General features: G+C 33.2%; 3 protein-coding genes across 3 annotated transcripts; 1 reads left to right on the top strand and 2 right to left on the bottom strand.

Moving 5' to 3' along the window:
* Positions 1 to 3,607: 3,607 nt before the first annotated feature.
* Positions 3,608 to 6,531, bottom strand: LOC145163361 (uncharacterized). Its single transcript, XM_079082200.1, has 2 exons — positions 3,941 to 6,531; positions 3,608 to 3,851 (listed from the first exon to the last, which is right to left on the bottom strand). Exons 1-2 carry the CDS (start codon positions 6,529 to 6,531, stop codon positions 3,608 to 3,610), a joined length of 2,835 nt encoding a protein of 944 aa, XP_078938326.1.
* Positions 6,532 to 13,258: 6,727 nt separating this feature from the next.
* Positions 13,259 to 14,318, top strand: LOC145162243 (signal recognition particle 19 kDa protein-like). Its single transcript, XM_079081444.1, has 4 exons — positions 13,259 to 13,390; positions 13,524 to 13,705; positions 13,860 to 13,959; positions 14,093 to 14,318. The coding sequence occupies exons 2-4, from the start codon at positions 13,526 to 13,528 to the stop codon at positions 14,221 to 14,223; spliced, it is 411 nt and encodes a 136-aa protein (XP_078937570.1). The 5' UTR covers positions 13,259 to 13,390; positions 13,524 to 13,525; the 3' UTR covers positions 14,224 to 14,318.
* Positions 14,319 to 14,852: 534 nt separating this feature from the next.
* Positions 14,853 to 16,935, bottom strand: LOC145165379 (uncharacterized). Its single transcript, XM_079084110.1, has 4 exons — positions 16,805 to 16,935; positions 16,609 to 16,715; positions 15,296 to 15,330; positions 14,853 to 15,161 (listed from the first exon to the last, which is right to left on the bottom strand). Exons 1-4 carry the CDS (start codon positions 16,805 to 16,807, stop codon positions 15,094 to 15,096), a joined length of 213 nt encoding a protein of 70 aa, XP_078940236.1. The 5' UTR covers positions 16,808 to 16,935; the 3' UTR covers positions 14,853 to 15,093.
* Positions 16,936 to 17,899: the final 964 nt, after the last annotated feature.

The following is a 17,899-nucleotide window of genomic DNA, read 5'->3' as shown; positions in this document are numbered from 1 at the left end:
GGTAACCAAAACGACGTCGTTTAGAAGGATGAACAGTGCGAATCGGATTTTGGGTCGAAACCGGGTCAAGGCGCGGACCTTGATGTGAGACGAAACGGATCGGAGTTCGGGTCGGATCGGGCACGGATCTGGGCGTGGATCGGATCAGGTGACGTCACGGATGACGTCACAGGCTAAAAAAAAAACGCGGATCTAAACCGGTTCGGATCTCTGGGTCGGGTCGGTAACATCGGATCTTTCTGTGAGGGAAAATGGAAGCGGGGCGGAGCGGTTCGCGGGTCGGATCGGGTACCGGATTGAGGTGGACGGATCAGGCCTTGTTTTTGTTGGGCTCCGGGTTTTGGGCTAAATCCTGATTTTTGGGCTCTTTTTCTTTTCCTTTTTATTTTTTTATTTTTTACAAATTAAATTAAATTAAATTAATTTAATTAATATAAATTATTTAGAAATTAAATAATTAATTCCCAATAATTTATTTTAATTAAACCTCATTAATTAATTTAAATTTCTTTTTATATTTTTATTTTGTTTTCTCGTCTTTCCAACGCGGCTATCTTTGAATTCTTTGACTTTTTTATCTCGATTTTCTTCGTGTAATTTCTTTCACTTCTTTTTGCGGATTTTTGCACGTTTTCTTCTCCTTTTTCCTCAGAAATGCTTTTTAGCTGTAAAATGGAAATTCAAACTTTATAAGTACCTTTTATCTTAAATCATACCAAAATATAGCTAAAAATACATAAATATCGCTCGAAATATATGTATAATTATTGCGATATCAAAATACCCCACACTTGAACTTTGCTTGTCCTCAAGCAAAACTAACTTTAGCATGTCATCATATCAAAACCTTCATCACCAACATTGTTTAAGACAATCCAACTTGAACCCAACCATTACATCGAAACCTCAATGCATACATTTGTGTCTAATGATTCTTAAAACTTCCACAATCCTAAATACTCACAATCTTCATAAACACTTGCCCACTTCTTTTGAACAACATTCATTTTATGCATCCCTCCGAATATATCCTCAGAAATCTTTCTTAACCTCAAAGTATTTTTACTAAGTCCCCAAGCATACATATGGAAAAATAACCTAGAAATAAAAATTACAATAACTAATAACTTGGCAAATTGCCTTTATTCTAGAGTCTTCATTGATTTTTGGAATTTTTCTTCATGATATTTCTTGATCTTCATAGCTTTGTAGACTTTTCTTTTCTTTTTCTTTTTTTTTTCTTTTTTTTTTTTAACTAAAAATCCTAAAAAAAAAACATATGCTTAAGCAAGGGAACTTAACTTCAACCATTATTGGTTAGAGATATTAGTCTAGAGTGCAATGACTACATAAGCTTTCCTGGATATATTTCTGGTACACGATGCTAAACATATTATGGCCCTCAAACTAAGCAAGGTTGTGTTTTTGTTCCATGATTTCACTAGGATAGGGAAAACACAAATGTACTATAACATACTATTGGTTCAATTAAACATTTGAGTTCGCATTGGATCATCCCACACAACGTTAGTAAATTGGTTTCCTTATTCAACCCCCTACCCCACACTTAAATCATACAATGTCCCCATTGTATGCAAAAGTAAAGAACATAAAGGTAAAAAGGGAGAAAAAGGAACAGACTCCCCTGGGGTATTGTAGTGGCGAGGTCGAAATTCTGATCTGCGTGGGACAAGTGTTTGGTACACTTTTCTGTTTGTGCTGTTGAAGTGCATGTAACTCATTTCTTTTTGAACCAGCTGGATATTTAGGAAAAAGTGGCATTTGAGTCTTTTTCCGCACAATTTCTCTGAACAGGTGCATTTACGTGTCGCGTATAATATTTGAACACGTCGCGTAATGCAATTATTGGGATCCTCTACGCGTTTCTTGAATTTAATGTTGTGTATACTGGCCAAGTACACATTGCGTTATTAGAACAATTACTTCTTTTCGCTGAGTGAATTTTGATTTGACTTGTGTCGGCCGAACACTTGCTTTATCCTTCGAATAAAACTCTCCCGTAGGTCAGTATCAGCTTCAGTTCTTCATCCTGTTCTTTGTGGGGAATCACCCCACACTTATGTGATGCCACTTCTCCTATTGTAATTTGCATTTCAGAAATTTACTTTACACCATTCTGACCATCACCTGTTTCTAAGCTGAAAAGTAACTTTCACAGAAAAATAAAACCATTAAAAAGCACTTTTATTGAAAACACAAACTAAAAAGAAAATTCACACCAAACATACAGAAAATAAACACACCAAATTTAAAAATCAAAACAAACATCGGGTTGCCTCCCGCAAGCGCTTCTTTTTAACTGAGTCATGAGCCAGACTCTACCCCTCACTTAATTGTTTTCAGTGAGTTGGAGGGGTATATCCTCTTTCTCTTCTTCTTCTAACATTCCTTCCTGGTAATGCTTCACTCGATGTCCATTTACCTTAAAGCTTTCTCCATCTTTTCCAATTAGTTCGATTGCACCATGTGAAAAGACTTCTTTTATTGTGAATGGACCGTACCAACGCGTCTTCAGTTTACCTGGAAAAAGTTTCAACCTGGAATTGAATAGCAATATTTTTTCTCCAGGGGTAAACTTTTTGTCTCTGCTTAATCTTTTATCATGCCATTTCTTTGATTTCTCTTTGTAGATTTGAGAGTTTCCATAAGCTTCATCCCTTAATTCTTCCAGAGCATTCATCTGCATAAGACAGTTAGTTTTAATTTCCACAGGATCAAAGTTGAATGATTTCAATGCCCAAAATGCTTTATGTTCGATTTCGACTGGCAAATGACATGCTTTTCCAAAGACCATCCTATATGGTGTACTACCAATAGGTGTTTTGTATGCAGTTCGAAATGCCCACAACGCATCATTAAGTTTATCTGCCCATTCCTTCTTGTTACTTCTCACTGATCGTTCCAGAACTCTTTTTAAAGCTCGATTTGTGACTTCAGTTTGCCCACTGGTTTGTGGATGATAGGCCGTTGCGATTCTATGGTGAACACCATATTTTTGCAAAACCTTTTCCAGTTGGGTATTGCAGAAGTGTGTACCCCTGTCACTGATCAGAGCTTTAGGGAAACCAAAACGTAAAAACAGATTCTTTAAAAACTTGACTACTACACGAGCATCGTTAGTGGGTAAAGCTTTCGCTTCAGCCCACTTTGATACGTAGTCAACAGCTACCAAAATATATTTGTTTCCTCGTGAGGAAGGAAATGGTCCCATAAAATCGATTCCCCAAACGTCAAAAATTTCACATACTTGGATGCTGTTTTGGGGCATCTCATTTCGGGAAGAGATGTTACCGGCCCTTTGACATGCATCACATTCTTTCACGAAGATGTGAGCATCTTTGAAAATCGTAGGCCAGTAAAATCCAGCATCAAAGATTTTTCTTGCTGTGTAATTAGCACCATGATGCCCCCCAGTCGGTCCAGCGTGACATCCTTTCATGATCTCACGACTTTCTTTTCCGAATACGCATCTCCTTACTACATTATCCGCGCAACTTCGGAATAAGTAAGGGTCATCCCAATAATAGTGCTTGAGGTCCGAAAAAAATTTCTTCTTCTGTTGATGTGTCATTCCTTTAAAAAGAAATCATGCAGCCAAGTAGTTTACAATGTCTGCATACCAAGGTACCTCTTCACCTATCATCATCAAGGATTCATCTGGAAATTTGTCATTTATTTCAAACTCCTTGAGTTCTTCGATGTTGGGATTCTCTAATCTGGACAAATGATCAGCAGCCACATTTTCCATGTCTTTCTTGTCTTTAATCTCGATGTCAAATTCTTGGAGTAACATGATCCAACGAATTAATCGTTGCTTAGAGTCTTCTTTCCTGAATAAATACTTCAAGGCAGCATGATCAGTAAAGACAATAGTTTTTGACAAGATCAAGTAAGAGCGGAATTTCTCAAAAGCATAAACCACAGCAAGCAATTCTTTTTCAGTTGTGGTGTAATTTGCTTGAGCGGGGTTAACGTCTTGCTGGCATAGTAGATTGGCTGAAAATGTTTCTCAATTCTTTGTCCCATAACTGCTCCCACTGCAAAATCACTAGCATCACACATTAATTCAAATGGCAAATTCCAATTTGGAGCGACCATTATCGGGGCTGTTGTTAATTTTTCTTTTAAATTGTTGAAAGCATTTAAACAATCTGAAGAAAAATTAAACTTTGCTTCCTTTAACAGAAGTTGAGTCAAAGGGCGCGTGATTTTTGAAAAATCTTTTATGAACCTTCTGTAAAATCCTGCATGACCTAGAAAACTTCTGACCCCTTTGACGTTGGTTGGAGGTGGCAATTTTGATATTGTCTCTATTTTCGCTTTGTCCACCTCAATCCCCTCCTTGGAGATTTTATGCCCTAGTAAAATGCCTTCTTGCACCATGAAATGACATTTCTCCCAGTTCAAAACCAGATTTGATTCTTCGCATCTAGCAAGCATTTTGTCTAGATTAGCTAAACATGCATCAAAGGAATCTCCAAACACTGAAAAATCATCCATAAACACTTCCATGAAGTTTTCCACCATGTCGTGGAAAATGGCTGTCATGCATCTTTGGAAGGTTGCAGGAGCATTGCAAAGTCCGAATGGCATTCGTCTGTATGCAAAAGTTCCGTATGGGCAAGTGAATGTTGTCTTTTCTTGATCTTCAGGAACGATAGGAATTTGAAAGTATCCTGAGAAACCATCTAGGAAACAATAGTAAGCATTTCCAGAAAGACGTTCTAGCATCTGATCGATAAAAGGAAGGGGGAAATGGTCTTTGCGGGATGCATCATTTAACTTTCGATAATCGATGCACACTCGCCACCCTGTAACTGTTCTTGTTGGTATCAGCTCATTCTTTTCATTGATTATGATGGTCATTCCTCCCTTCTTTGGGACAATGTGAACGGGGCTTACCCATGGACTGTCTGAAATAGGGTAGATCATTCCCGAATCTAAGAGTTTTACGATCTCTTTTCTCACAACTTCTTGCATTTTCGGGTTCAATCGCCTTTGTGGTTGGACTGCTGGTTTTGATCCTTCTTCCATCAAAATTTTGTGAGAACAATAGGATGGATTTATTCCTTTGATATCAGAAATATTCCATGCTATAGCTTGCTTTCTCTTTTTCAAAACTTCAATCAACCTCTCTTTTTCATGCGGTGAGAGATTTGCAGCGATGATCACAGGGAATTGCTCATTATTTCCTAGGTATGCGTACTCCAAATGATCAAGTAAAACTTTCAACTCACTTTTGACATCGGAGTCAAAAGGTGTTTCTTTGTGGTGTGCTTCCTCTTTTTCTGATTTACTATCCGTGTAGTCTTCTTTTTGATTAATCTCCTCCAGCAGCTTTTCCAGTTCTTCCAGATCTTTTTCAGCATCAAACGTATCTTCTCCAAGTTGCATCATGCTTTCAATGTCTTTATCTTTTACTTCCAATATCTCATTTTCCAATAAGTTATCAAAAACATCAGCAAAGAAAACTTCATCATTACTCACCTTGGAGTGCTTCATTGCTCTATCAAGACCGAAGGTGATAGCATCAGTTCCGACTCTTAGTGTCAACTTTGATCCATGAATGTCAACTAATGCTCTTGCAGTGCTTAAGAATGGTCTTCCCAAAATAATAGGAACTTCATTGTCTTCTTCCATATCAAGCACTACAAAATCTGCAGGAAATACGAACTTGTCAACTTTCACCAGTAAGTCCTCCACTATCCCTTTTGGATACGTCACTGATTTGTTTGCCAGATGGATTGCCATTCGAATTGGTTTTGGTTCAGGTAAATCAAGTTTCTTGTAAAACGAATATGGCATAAGATTTATACTTGCTCCTGAATCAGCCAGAGCATGGCTGAGACCCAAATTACCAAATTGGCACGGTAAAGTCAGACTTCCTGGATCTCTCATTTTCTGAGGAAGTTTGTTCAACATGGCTGCTGAACATTGTTCGTTTAATACTACACTTGAAGCTTCCTCCATTTTCTTTCGGTTAACAAGCAAATCTTTCAGAAATTTTGCATATTTGGGCATTTGAGCCATAGCTTCAATGAATGGGATGTTGATATGCAAGGATTTTATATGATCGATGAATTTGCGATAGTCCTCCTCCTCTTTTTCCTTCCTCAAGCGTTGAGGGAAAGGAATTGGTGGCCTATATGGTTTGACAACTGGAGTGGATGTAGTTGTCTCAACCGGAACTGGTTCTTTTTCCTTCTCTTGGGATTGTGAAATAGTAGAAGGTTCGTTAGTATGAACTGGAACTAACGGCTCAAGATTTTTTCCAGTTCGAGTTGTTATTGCTTTGACATGAGCAGTCGGATTTGTCTCAGTGTTACTTGGTAATGTTCCAGGAAATCGCTCTTGTAGTACTCTCGAAATTTGCCCGACTTGGTTTTCGATGTTCAACATCGAAGCTTGCTGATTTCTTAGAGCAGTTTCAGTTGTTGATCCGATTCTTTTCACCAACTCTTCTGTATCTCGATGTCTTTTATCAGATGCTTCTGCAAATCTGCCCATCATTTCTTCGAAAGTTGGCTTCTTTTCTTGCACAATTTGCTCCAATGGTGGGTTTTTTGGTAGAAACCTTGACCGCTTTGTCTCCATTTCCCTTGCATCTCCATTTCCTTCTTGTATTCATCGAATGGTTTCCAGTTGTTCCGAGGCTTCCTTTCATCGTATCTATCTCCAGATGAGTAGCATACATCAACCTTTTGATTCCCATCTTGATCTAATGGACAATCTCTTTCAAGATGTGGTCCACTACAGTTGTCACAGCCGACTTGGATAGCATGAATTGTCTGATTGACCTTTTTCATGTCTCTTCCTAATGCATCCAATTTTGCATTTAATGCTGCCAAGCCATCTGAGCTCTCTCCTGTTGATCTTTTTCGGAAAGATGAATCTCGTGAAGAATGCCACTGATGTGAGTGTTGGGCGAGTTCCTCGATTATTGCTTTCCCGTCAGCTGGATTTTTCTTAGGAATGGGTCCTTGAGAGTCAACTAACTGACGGGTACAAACATCGATCTCGTTATAGAAAGTCTGCACGACCTGATGTGGATTTAGATCATGTTGTGGACAATTTTGCAGCATTTCTTTATAACGGTCCCAAGCATCATACAGTGTCTCATCTTCAAGCTGCTGAAAATTTTGAATTTTCATTTTCATCTTAGCAATTTTGCATGGTGGGCTAAATTGTTTTATGAATTTTGTTCTTAAACCCTCCCATGTGGTAATCGTAGGTTCAGATTTTATCCAGCGTTTTGCAGCTCCTTGTAGTGTTATTGGAAACACTCTAAGCATGACTGCATCTTTGCTTACTCCAACAATGTTGAAGTAGTCAGCTATTTCGAGTACAGCTTCGACATGTTGGTTCGCATCTTCATCTTCTCTTCCGGCAAACGGAGTTTCTCGTAGAAGGTGAAGAAATTGTCCTTTCAATTCGAAATTTGTCTGGGCTGGTATCGCGGGACGAATGACTCCATGATCATCTTCGTCTCTAGTACGGCTTGTATATTCCTCTAATGAAAGGAGGGCTAGATCGGTCATTGTTTGGTTTTCTCGGATTAGTTGATGAAACGTGCGTTCGGGCTCTTCTAAAGGTGGAACGAAAGTGAAATTTGAACTTCGAGTCATATATTAAGGAAATTCTATCTTTAAGCGAATTGATTATACTGCATAAATTATTTATCTAATTTTTTTGTGTAATACTTTGACTATCAAATAGAGAACAGACGGAGAGAGACAGCCGGGAGGCAGGATCATTTCGGTGTATATTATAAATATAACTTTTCTGAAATCCAGCAACCAAAACCAACGTACCAATTCCAAACACCGTTCTGGTAAGTAGAATTACTCGTATTACACGCGAATTAAATAAGGTTATTAATACAATATAAACATGGCTCTGATACCATATATATATTTTTTTAATTTTTAATTTTTAATTTTTATTTATTTATATTTTTTAAGTAAATTTAACAATCTATTATTAACTAAAGGAATTTAACAATCTACCATTATCTTACAACTAGGAAATTTATGCAATACTAAATAAATATTTTTTTTTTAGTAAATTTAACAATCTATAATTAACTAAATGATTTTAACAATCTATAATTATCTTACAACTAAGGAAATTTATGCAATACTATATATATATATATATATATATATATATATATATATATATATATATATATATATATATATATTTTAGTTAACTAACAAACAATAAGACTAAAAAAATTTTATTTATTTTATATATATATATATATATATATATATTTTTTTTTTTTTAAAAAAAAAAAATTTTTATTAAAATTTTTTATAGGTAAATTTAATTTTTTAAATCAATTTCGTCCTTTTTTTTTATTAATTTTTATTTTAAATTTTTTTTTATATATAAATAATATTTTTTTTTAAATATATGTTAACTAACAAACAATAAGACTAAAAAAATTTTTATAATTTTTTTTAAAATTTTTTTTTTTTATATATATATATATTTTTTTAAATATATGTTAACTAACAAACAATAAGACTAAACCAAATAAACCGTTTCCCCGGCAACGGCGCCAAAATACTAAATAAATATTTTTTTTAATTTTTTATTTTTTTTTTAATTTTTTTTAAGTAAATTTAACAATCTATTATTAACTAAAAGAATTTAACAATCTACAATTATCTTACAACTAGGAAATTTATGCAATACTAAATAAATATTTTTTTTTTAGTAAATTTAACAATCTATAATTAACTAAATGATTTTAACAATCTATAATTATCTTACAACTAAGGAAATTTATGCAATACTATATATATATATATATATATATATATATATATATATATATATATATATATATATATATATATATATATATATATATATATTTTAGTTAACTAACAAACAATAAGACTAAAAAAATTTTATTTATTTATATATATATATATATATATATATATATATATATATATATATATATTTTAAAAAAAAAAAAAAATTTTTATTAAAATTTTTTTATAGGTAAATTTAATTTTTTAAATCAATTTCGTCCTTTTTTTTATTAATTTTTATTTTAAATTTTTTTTTATATATAAATAATATTTTTTTTAAATATATGTTAACTAACAAACAATAAGACTAAAAAAATTTTTATAATTTTTTTTAAAAAATTTTTTTTTTATATATATATATATTTTTAAATATATGTTAACTAACAAACAATAAGACTAAACCAAATAAAACCGTTTCCCCGGCAACGGCGCCAAAAACTTGATGTGAAATTTATCTAGTCTTAAATTTATAAGGTTGAAATTACCGATACTAGAATTTACTATCGACTTAGGCAAGTGTACCTAATTGAATTTGTAATATAGCAATGGTAAGAACGGATGTCGAACACTTGGGGAAACGAGTATGATTTAATATTAGACTATTTGTCGCTAATTAACTTAAAAGATAAGTAACTTGGGGGAATTTCTAGTAACAAGACAATAATGAGAATTTTAACAATTAAAGTGTAGAATAAATATAGAACAAGAATTGGTTTTTAAGAATCAAGAATGATAAGGATGCTTTCACTTAGATTTAATTCTACATTTTAGTAATGAATGATTTATATTAAGTGCAATGGATATTATTAGTTATTTACCGATTTCTAAAATTGGTTAAAAATCATGATCTAAATTTTTTACCGTTTTGATAATAAAATTAATTAAAAACAATTGTCATGCAATTAACAATTTTATTAACAATAATTAATTCGTATCATGCAAACATTTGATCAAACTATTCATTTTAGTGGTAGTAAAACAAATAAGAATCGTAAGTTGGTCGTACGATATAAAATATACATGTTAAATTTTTAGTATTTTATTTTGCCCAATTCCTAGAATATTGTCCTTTACTAGTCATAAATATCAATGGTTATGAAAAATTTATGATTGAAGATAATATAATTAAAGTGATCTTTTAAAAATATTAACTTAGTTATGGGAAATTTAATTACAAAAACTTAACATATACAAATAAATGATCAAATATGCATGATAAAATAAATAACAATTAATATCCGAATAATATAAATCAAATCATATTTTCAAGGTTTCATTATCCAAGTGAAAACAAAGAGAATTTAGCTCATAATTAAGGTTACAACATACATAGAAAACATATTGAGAATGTTAAACATGTCGATAAAACAAACCCGATGTAGTCCCTAATGCCACTGCAATCTTCAATTCCTTAGCTTTTTGACTCTTGAATCCCCAATTGTGGTTCAAAGGTTGGGTGGAATTTGGTATAGTGGTGATATGGTAAGAAATTGTATGGGGAAATTTGTGTATCAAAGTGTATGATGGATCTTTTTGTGGTGAAAAATGGTGGTATTTATAGTAAAAATTTGGAAAATTAAATACCAAAAAGAAATAAATTGAGATTGGATCTAATGAAAAAGAATTCAAAAGAAATAAAAAGATGGGAATAAATGGTTGGAAAGTTTAAAGGTGGTGAATTATTGAGTATTGGTTGGAAAGAAATGGGTTTAAAATAGGAAAAAGTGGGAAAAATTGGTTAAAAAAACGTAAAGGAAATGAATTGGCAAATCTGGTAACCAAAACGACGTCGTTTAGAAGGATGAACAGTGCGAATCGGATTTTGGGTCGAAACCGGGTCAAGGCGCGGACCTTGATGTGAGACGAAACGGATCGGAGTTCGGGTCGGATCGGGCACGGATCTGGGCGTGGATCGGATCAGGTGACGTCACGGATGACGTCACAGGCTAAAAAAAAACGCGGATCTAAACCGGTTCGGATCTCTGGGTCGGGTCGGTAACATCGGATCTTTCTGTGAGGGAAAATGGAAGCGGGGCGGAGCGGTTCGCGGGTCGGATCGGGTACCGGATTGAGGTGGACGGATCAGGCCTTGTTTTTGTTGGGCTCCGGGTTTTGGGCTAAATCCTGATTTTTGGGCTCTTTTTCTTTTCCTTTTTATTTTTTTATTTTTTACAAATTAAATTAAATTAAATTAATTTAATTAATATAAATTATTTAGAAATTAAATAATTAATTCCCAATAATTTATTTTAATTAAACCTCATTAATTAATTTAAATTTCTTTTTATATTTTTATTTTGTTTTCTCGTCTTTCCAACGCGGCTATCTTTGAATTCTTTGACTTTTTGATCTCGATTTTCTTCGTGTAATTTCTTTCACTTCTTTTTGCGGATTTTTGCACGTTTTCTTCTCCTTTTTCCTCAGAAATGCTTTTTAGCTGTAAAATGGAAATTCAAACTTTATAAGTACCTTTTATCTTAAATCATACCAAAATATAGCTAAAAATACATAAATATCGCTCGAAATATATGTATAATTATTGCGATATCAACTGCACTCAGGGGCTCCTACTCGTCGAGTGCAAGAACCTACTCGACGAGTAGGATGAGTTTGGTCATGGACTCGTCGAGTCCCCCCCCCCCCATGGACTCGGTGAGTTCATGCTGCAGAATGCATAAAAACGAGTTTTTTTTTCACAATTTTGCATCAAGTATCAAACAAACAAGCCTAGGCTCTGATACCACTGATAGGTTTTGAGCATTCTAACACTCCTAAGTGTACATGCAACCCTAGAAAACCTTGGATCTATGTTTGTCTAAAATACATGCAAAATATTTTTTCCAAGGTTCATAATCCTATCTAGCATACATGGGGAACATTAATCATAAAAGATTGCTAGGATTACATACCTTGTAGTTGTTTTGATTCCTTGAAAACCTTGAGAGCCTAGCACCCCAAGTGTGATGCCTCAAATGTTTCACACAACACCAAATGCTCTTGGAATAAACTTTGAGAGAATGTAGAACACTTCTAATTCGGCTTGCCCTCTTGTCTTACTAGTGTAGTCGATTTTGGTTGCTCTAAGTATGTTTATATAGTATGTTGCATTAGGGTTACACCATGTAAACCCTAATGTAACATGACTCTTCATTTCCATGACCCATGGATTTGTAACTCCCATGGAGCATCCTATGGACCTTAGCCCAACTAGATAATCCATGGAGCATCTAGCCCACTATACAAGTATGGATGATTTACACAATCAACCCATATATTTAATTAGTCTCCTTTTGATCACTTAATTAATTCTAGATTAATTCTTGATCAATACTAATTAAATAATACTATTAATATATTAGAACTTATAATATATTAATAAACCACAAGTGTTATTTTTCTCATTTAGTCTATCCAAATGCATAATGTCATGCAACCCAAATGGACCATGTCGGGTCGGGTCAAGTACATACCAGAAATAGTTATGGACTTAGACACCTTATCCAACAGCAACATCGGGCAGTGACACTCCAACAAAAATTAGAAGCAGTAACCCAAAGGAAAAAAATGACTTATTAAGGTAATTAACTTTTCAATATGTTTACATCTGGGTAACTATCTTTTTTTTTGTACACATTTAGGTAACAAACTTGTTGGAAGTATTAACATATGACCATTATGACCTGTTGTAGCAGGTTAAATCCTAGATGTGAACACTTTCAACAAGTACCTAGATGTGTACAAAAAAAATAGTTACCCAAATATGAACAAAACGAAAAGTAAGAGTAAATTACACGAATGATCCCAGTGGTTTCGAGGAATTTGTGTTTTTGGTCCCTAACTTATTTTTTTAACTCGGATGGTCCATACTATTTATTTTTGTTGCACGTTTGGTCGCTGTCTTACCTAAAAAGACTATTGGCGTTTTAATTGTTGCTGGGCAAAATAGAAGGGTGGAGGTCACGAGTTTGATCCCTCCCCCTATCAATTTAATTGTTTTTTCTAAAGAAATTTCAAAAATTGTCCCTGTGGTATATCAAATGTCACAAATTCAGTCCTTTTATAATTGAAAAGACGAAAATACCCTTATAGATTTAGTCCCTAACGGCGTTTTACTAACGTCGTTAGTAAAAAGGGCCAACCTTGCAAGTTTTGCAAACCACAAGGACCATTTGCATCAAAAAAAATTAGCAGGGACTGACTTTGTGACTTTTGGCAAACCACAGAGACCATTTTTGTAAATTTATCTATTTTTTACAACTAAGGATATTTTTGTAATTTTGTCTATATATAATTTTGTATTTAAAATATATTTATCATAGAGCCCAATAAGAATTTGGGCTTTTAAAACTTAGATATTGGATTCGGACAGTTAATACTTTTTAGTTTTTATTCCTTTGCGAGACCACCAGTCCACGACTACTGCGACTCTGCGAGTCCTCGTTTTGCAGATCCCGGTCAATTCTTAGATCTTCTCGCCGGCGATTTAACCAAAATCACCACCTCCATCAACATTCAACGCTGTAATCTTCCAACGACAATAGGTAAATTTTAGCACATCACCTTGGCTTCATATATAAATTCGTACTAATCAGACAATTTATTTAAGTGATTGTTGGTGTTTCCGTTCTTTCTCACTCTTTCTTTCTGGATCGATCTCGAATTGTGATTTAACAGGAATGATGGATGGAGGTACACCTAATTTCAAAACTTGGAATATATTGTACCCTGTTTACATAAATTCAAAGAAGACTATTGCTGAAGGTAGAAGAATCTCCGCAGCAAAAGCATGCGAAAACCCTACGGCTCTCGAAATCGGCGATTGCTGTGGTCACCTCAAAATTCCTTTCGCTATTGAGGTTTTTCTTATTCGGTCGTTAACTTCATTGATTTTGTATCACTTATTCCCTACATTCCTACAAAAGAACCACACTTGTTGATTCTCACAAGCAAATTTGATTTTAAACGATGCCTGGATTCAAAATTTTCTGAAGTATTGTAATTGTCTTGAAGATTGATAAGGCGTATCCAAGGGATTTCATGCAAGTAGGGAGGGTGAGGTTTTTGCTGAAGAGACCAGATGGGAGTTTGCACAATCCACTTGTTGCATCCAGTAAGCATTTCTAATTTCCTTCAATGTCTTTCCCTTATATGCTATGAAATGAATATGATCACATAACAAAACTATGATCTAAGAATGAAGTAGTTTCAGGTTTATATTATTAATTGTGGAAAAAATATTGCAGAAAAACAGCTGATGATTCGTGTTGCTGAATTGGTTCCTAGACACCCTGGTAGACTGAAGAAACAAGAGCCTGCATCTACATCAAATGCTGTGCCTTCTAAATCTGGAAAGGGTGGAAAAAAGAAGAGATAGCTCTTAGCTTCACCCTTTACGAATATGTAGTTTTAAAAACCAGACATTGTTGCTGCTTAATGCTTAATTGTGTGAATCATAAGATTGTTTGTTAAGTTTTCTAGTGCTATTTTCAGATAAATCTTTACATTTTAAGCCTTTTAACTGACAAGCCATTAGGAAACTCTTTTTTTTTTTCAGAAAAACCATGATAATTTCATTTTTGTTTTTATTGAAGCCATGTTTACCGATTAAAAAGCAGGTTACAAATGCTTTACATATTTACATACTCAAAAACATTCCAATATGATATACTTTGTGTTGGTTGGAAATTATTGTAAGCATGCCAACTGATTTTAGTAGATAAATGGTGTCTTAAATAAATAAATTAATAAATTGAAATTATCAGAGGTTCTTATATATAAAATCATAATGTTTTTTCGGGTAGAAAAAGAAAATATATAAGCTTTTCTGAACATCTTATTTTACCTTTTTGGATGCAACAAAAAGTTGTGGGTTTTGTTGTATTGATATTAATCTCGATTGTTTGTTATGTGTGTGGCAATTTACAAACTTATGAATTGTAAATTGGAGTAATAACAACTATCTGTTCAAAGGATAAATGTAAAATGATACCCAAACCAAAGGTCTCAAATTCAAATCCTCCGGTTTTTCCCATATAATTACATAAAAAAAATGTGTCAATAGAAAAACAACCATGTCTTTGAAAGATACATGGTACAAGAATACACACACAAAGCAAACAGAAGAGATGTATATTTTCTACCCAAAGGAATTTTGTTAACAAGAAAGTTCTACCAAAATAAAATAAAAAGAAAGAAGCAACCTATTTATCTATATTCTAGAAAACAAAGAAACCATTGGAATCGCTCAGAAAAATATGATGGAGACACCCATTGATAAGCATCCAACAGCCACCCATGGGCTCAACCGTTCACCTGTTTCAAATATTAACCACAACTCAGATTCCATATCATATGTCTCATTATGAAAAAAAAAATAATAATAATAATAATGAAAATGAAACATGGTAACATCACATGCCGATGTACATGAGCATCGGAAGCTTTACCTATTCTAGCAGCCTTCCAGAAGAATCCCCGAAATCTGCAATAAACACATTATCAGAAACCTACTTTAAGGAAAACAAATCAATTTTATCAATATAAAAGGTATTGTCATTTGTATCCATTTTGGGATTTTATAGATGTTTTGGGTTTTGAGGTCTAAAATTAATTGTAGATTTTTGTTAAAAGATGGAATTGGGGATTAATGTTGTGTTTTAGACCCAATAAAGATGTCATTTAGATGTTCCTAATGGCCAAAAAAGGTTTATGGTTCATGGGGAATCGATTGGGAATCTTTGGTATTTTTGTTAGGGTTTTATTTGTTACATGGCCAACAGTATCAACTTACTAAGTAAAAATGAGGACCTTTTCACTGAAGCTCAACTAAACTAAATACAAAATACTGATAATTGTGCTTATTAGAGCCTACAAATCTATAATATGAAAACAACAAAGACAATCTTTCACCAAAATACATGTTAATGTAGAAGGATGTGTGATCCAATTATGTATTCAAAGGCTAGATAGCACTTGTTTCTGTGAGAAATACATGCCACAACACGGATTCATTACTCATATTCTCACAAAAATCCCTAATCACTACTCCCTTTATAGGAAGACAATCTTCCACCAAAACAAGCCTTTCATAAGAAGCTAATTTGGATAGATTAAATCAAATGTGCTCCTAAAAGAAGAAACTATAAGGCAGTGAAATTTAATAGAAACAGTCTTACTAATAAACCCCACCACTCATAAACACTAATAAGGAATTCACCATCTAATCCAAGATACACAAGCTGAAGAAAATCACTTTGCTCAAAATTAGATCACTTCTTTCAGATCTCCATGCAATTCACAGTCTTAACTCTTAACACAGAATAACAACGTCATACCACCAAATCTATTTCGAGATTGTGTAGTGATCAACCTATGAATCTAGTCTAACACTTGATCAGAACCTAAAATAACCAAATTTTACATGGTAAATCCTAATAGATCCTCCAAAAAACAATAGAATGTGTGTATAGATGTGCAAGGAACAAGGATTTACATAAAAAAGTCAGAAAATTTTAAGATTAACCCTAGTAAAAGAGTATTGGGTACATGGAAATCTCTGTTATGATGAACCTTTCAATAACGGATCCGTTTCTTTCAATTTTGAATAAAGGGGAAGTTTGGAAAATAATTCTTAATCTTTAACAGTAATCAAAGCTATGTTTTCTAGGTCAATCGATACCTAAATCAGGGGTTGTCAAAATATAGATGATGAATAGCGATCAAATTAGAAACGATTAGAGATTGACAGGGAGAAGCTAACCCTGTTTTCTGTTCAAGGATGGTAGGAAACTGCATCTTCAAGAAAGTGCACGTGCATATTACCAACAAAACCACCGTCAGAAATGAATGGAAATTGAACAGCGCCGACTGTATAAATCAAATTAACAATCCATAAGATTAGATTTATGAGAAATCGATACAAAAACCCATGGAGTGTAAACAATTACTCAATTTACCATGTTAGTGGAACCGTGAGAATTGAAGTGGAGGGTTCTTCTTCGTCGGCTCCGATTCAGATTTAGTTACAGGCCAAAAATAAAGCGTAAGCAACAACATATACGACGTCGTTCAGCTTGTGATTCCGAAGAATTACTTACTTTTAATTAATATTTTAAGAAAAATTAATAAAATAACCAATTATAGTTTGGCGAATATACAGTTTCATCATCATATTTTCTTAGAATCCGTATATATTTTCCATACAATTTAACATATTTACTTTTTTCGGTAAAACGTAAACCTTAAAAAAAACAAAAAACAGATAACGGTCGGAATTTAATACTTTTCTGTTTTTTGGAAAAAAAAAAACTCGAAAAATCTGCAACAACAGTGGTCGTGATGAATTTTTTTTTAAAGTATAGATAGTTTTTAGAACAAAATAGTAGAGTGGTTAAACCGGATATTAGTCATGCATGCTATAATGACTTTTATTTTACTAACCTCTAAGTAAATTATTTAAATTGTTCATGTAGTTTGGCTAAATTGCAAGTTTTATCATTACTTTTATTTTTCATTCGAACTTTATGATATTCTTTTGTTACCGTTTTGGTATATGTTAGACATGAAATTGTTCTATTACTTTATCTATTTTTAATTAATTTATTATATATATTTTTAGAAAAACAAAATAGATCATTCCATTCCATTCCATCCCACCCCACACATTCACCTCTTATGAATTCCCCTTCTTCACCAAATTCAAGTCGTTGTCAACCCTGCTCTAGTCATCAACATTTCTTTGATTTTGTTTTTCTTAAGCTATCAGATCCGTGAAAAACAAAAAAACCTAAAAATCATAAAAATACATAAAAAAAAATACTTAGAGATCACAAATTTTCTTTTGACTTTATAAATGAAAAAATCGCACCTTTTAGGGAAAATTCGCTGAAATTTTTTTTGAAAAAAAACCAAAAAAAAAAATCGATTTTTTTTTCAGCGAATTTAAAAAAAAACCTTACAATTTCTTCATATATAAATTCAAAAAAAAAAGTTTTGTGATCTCTAAGTATTTTTTATGCATTTTTATGATTTTTAGGGTTTTTTTATTTTCC

The sequence above is a fragment of the Lactuca virosa genome, chromosome 3, assembly GCF_052849685.1.
Source record: "Lactuca virosa cultivar CGN04683 chromosome 3, Lactuca_virosa_CGN04683_v6, whole genome shotgun sequence".
Lineage (NCBI taxonomy): Eukaryota > Viridiplantae > Streptophyta > Magnoliopsida > Asterales > Asteraceae > Lactuca > Lactuca virosa.
This window is presented reverse-complemented; position numbering and strand designations above follow the sequence as displayed.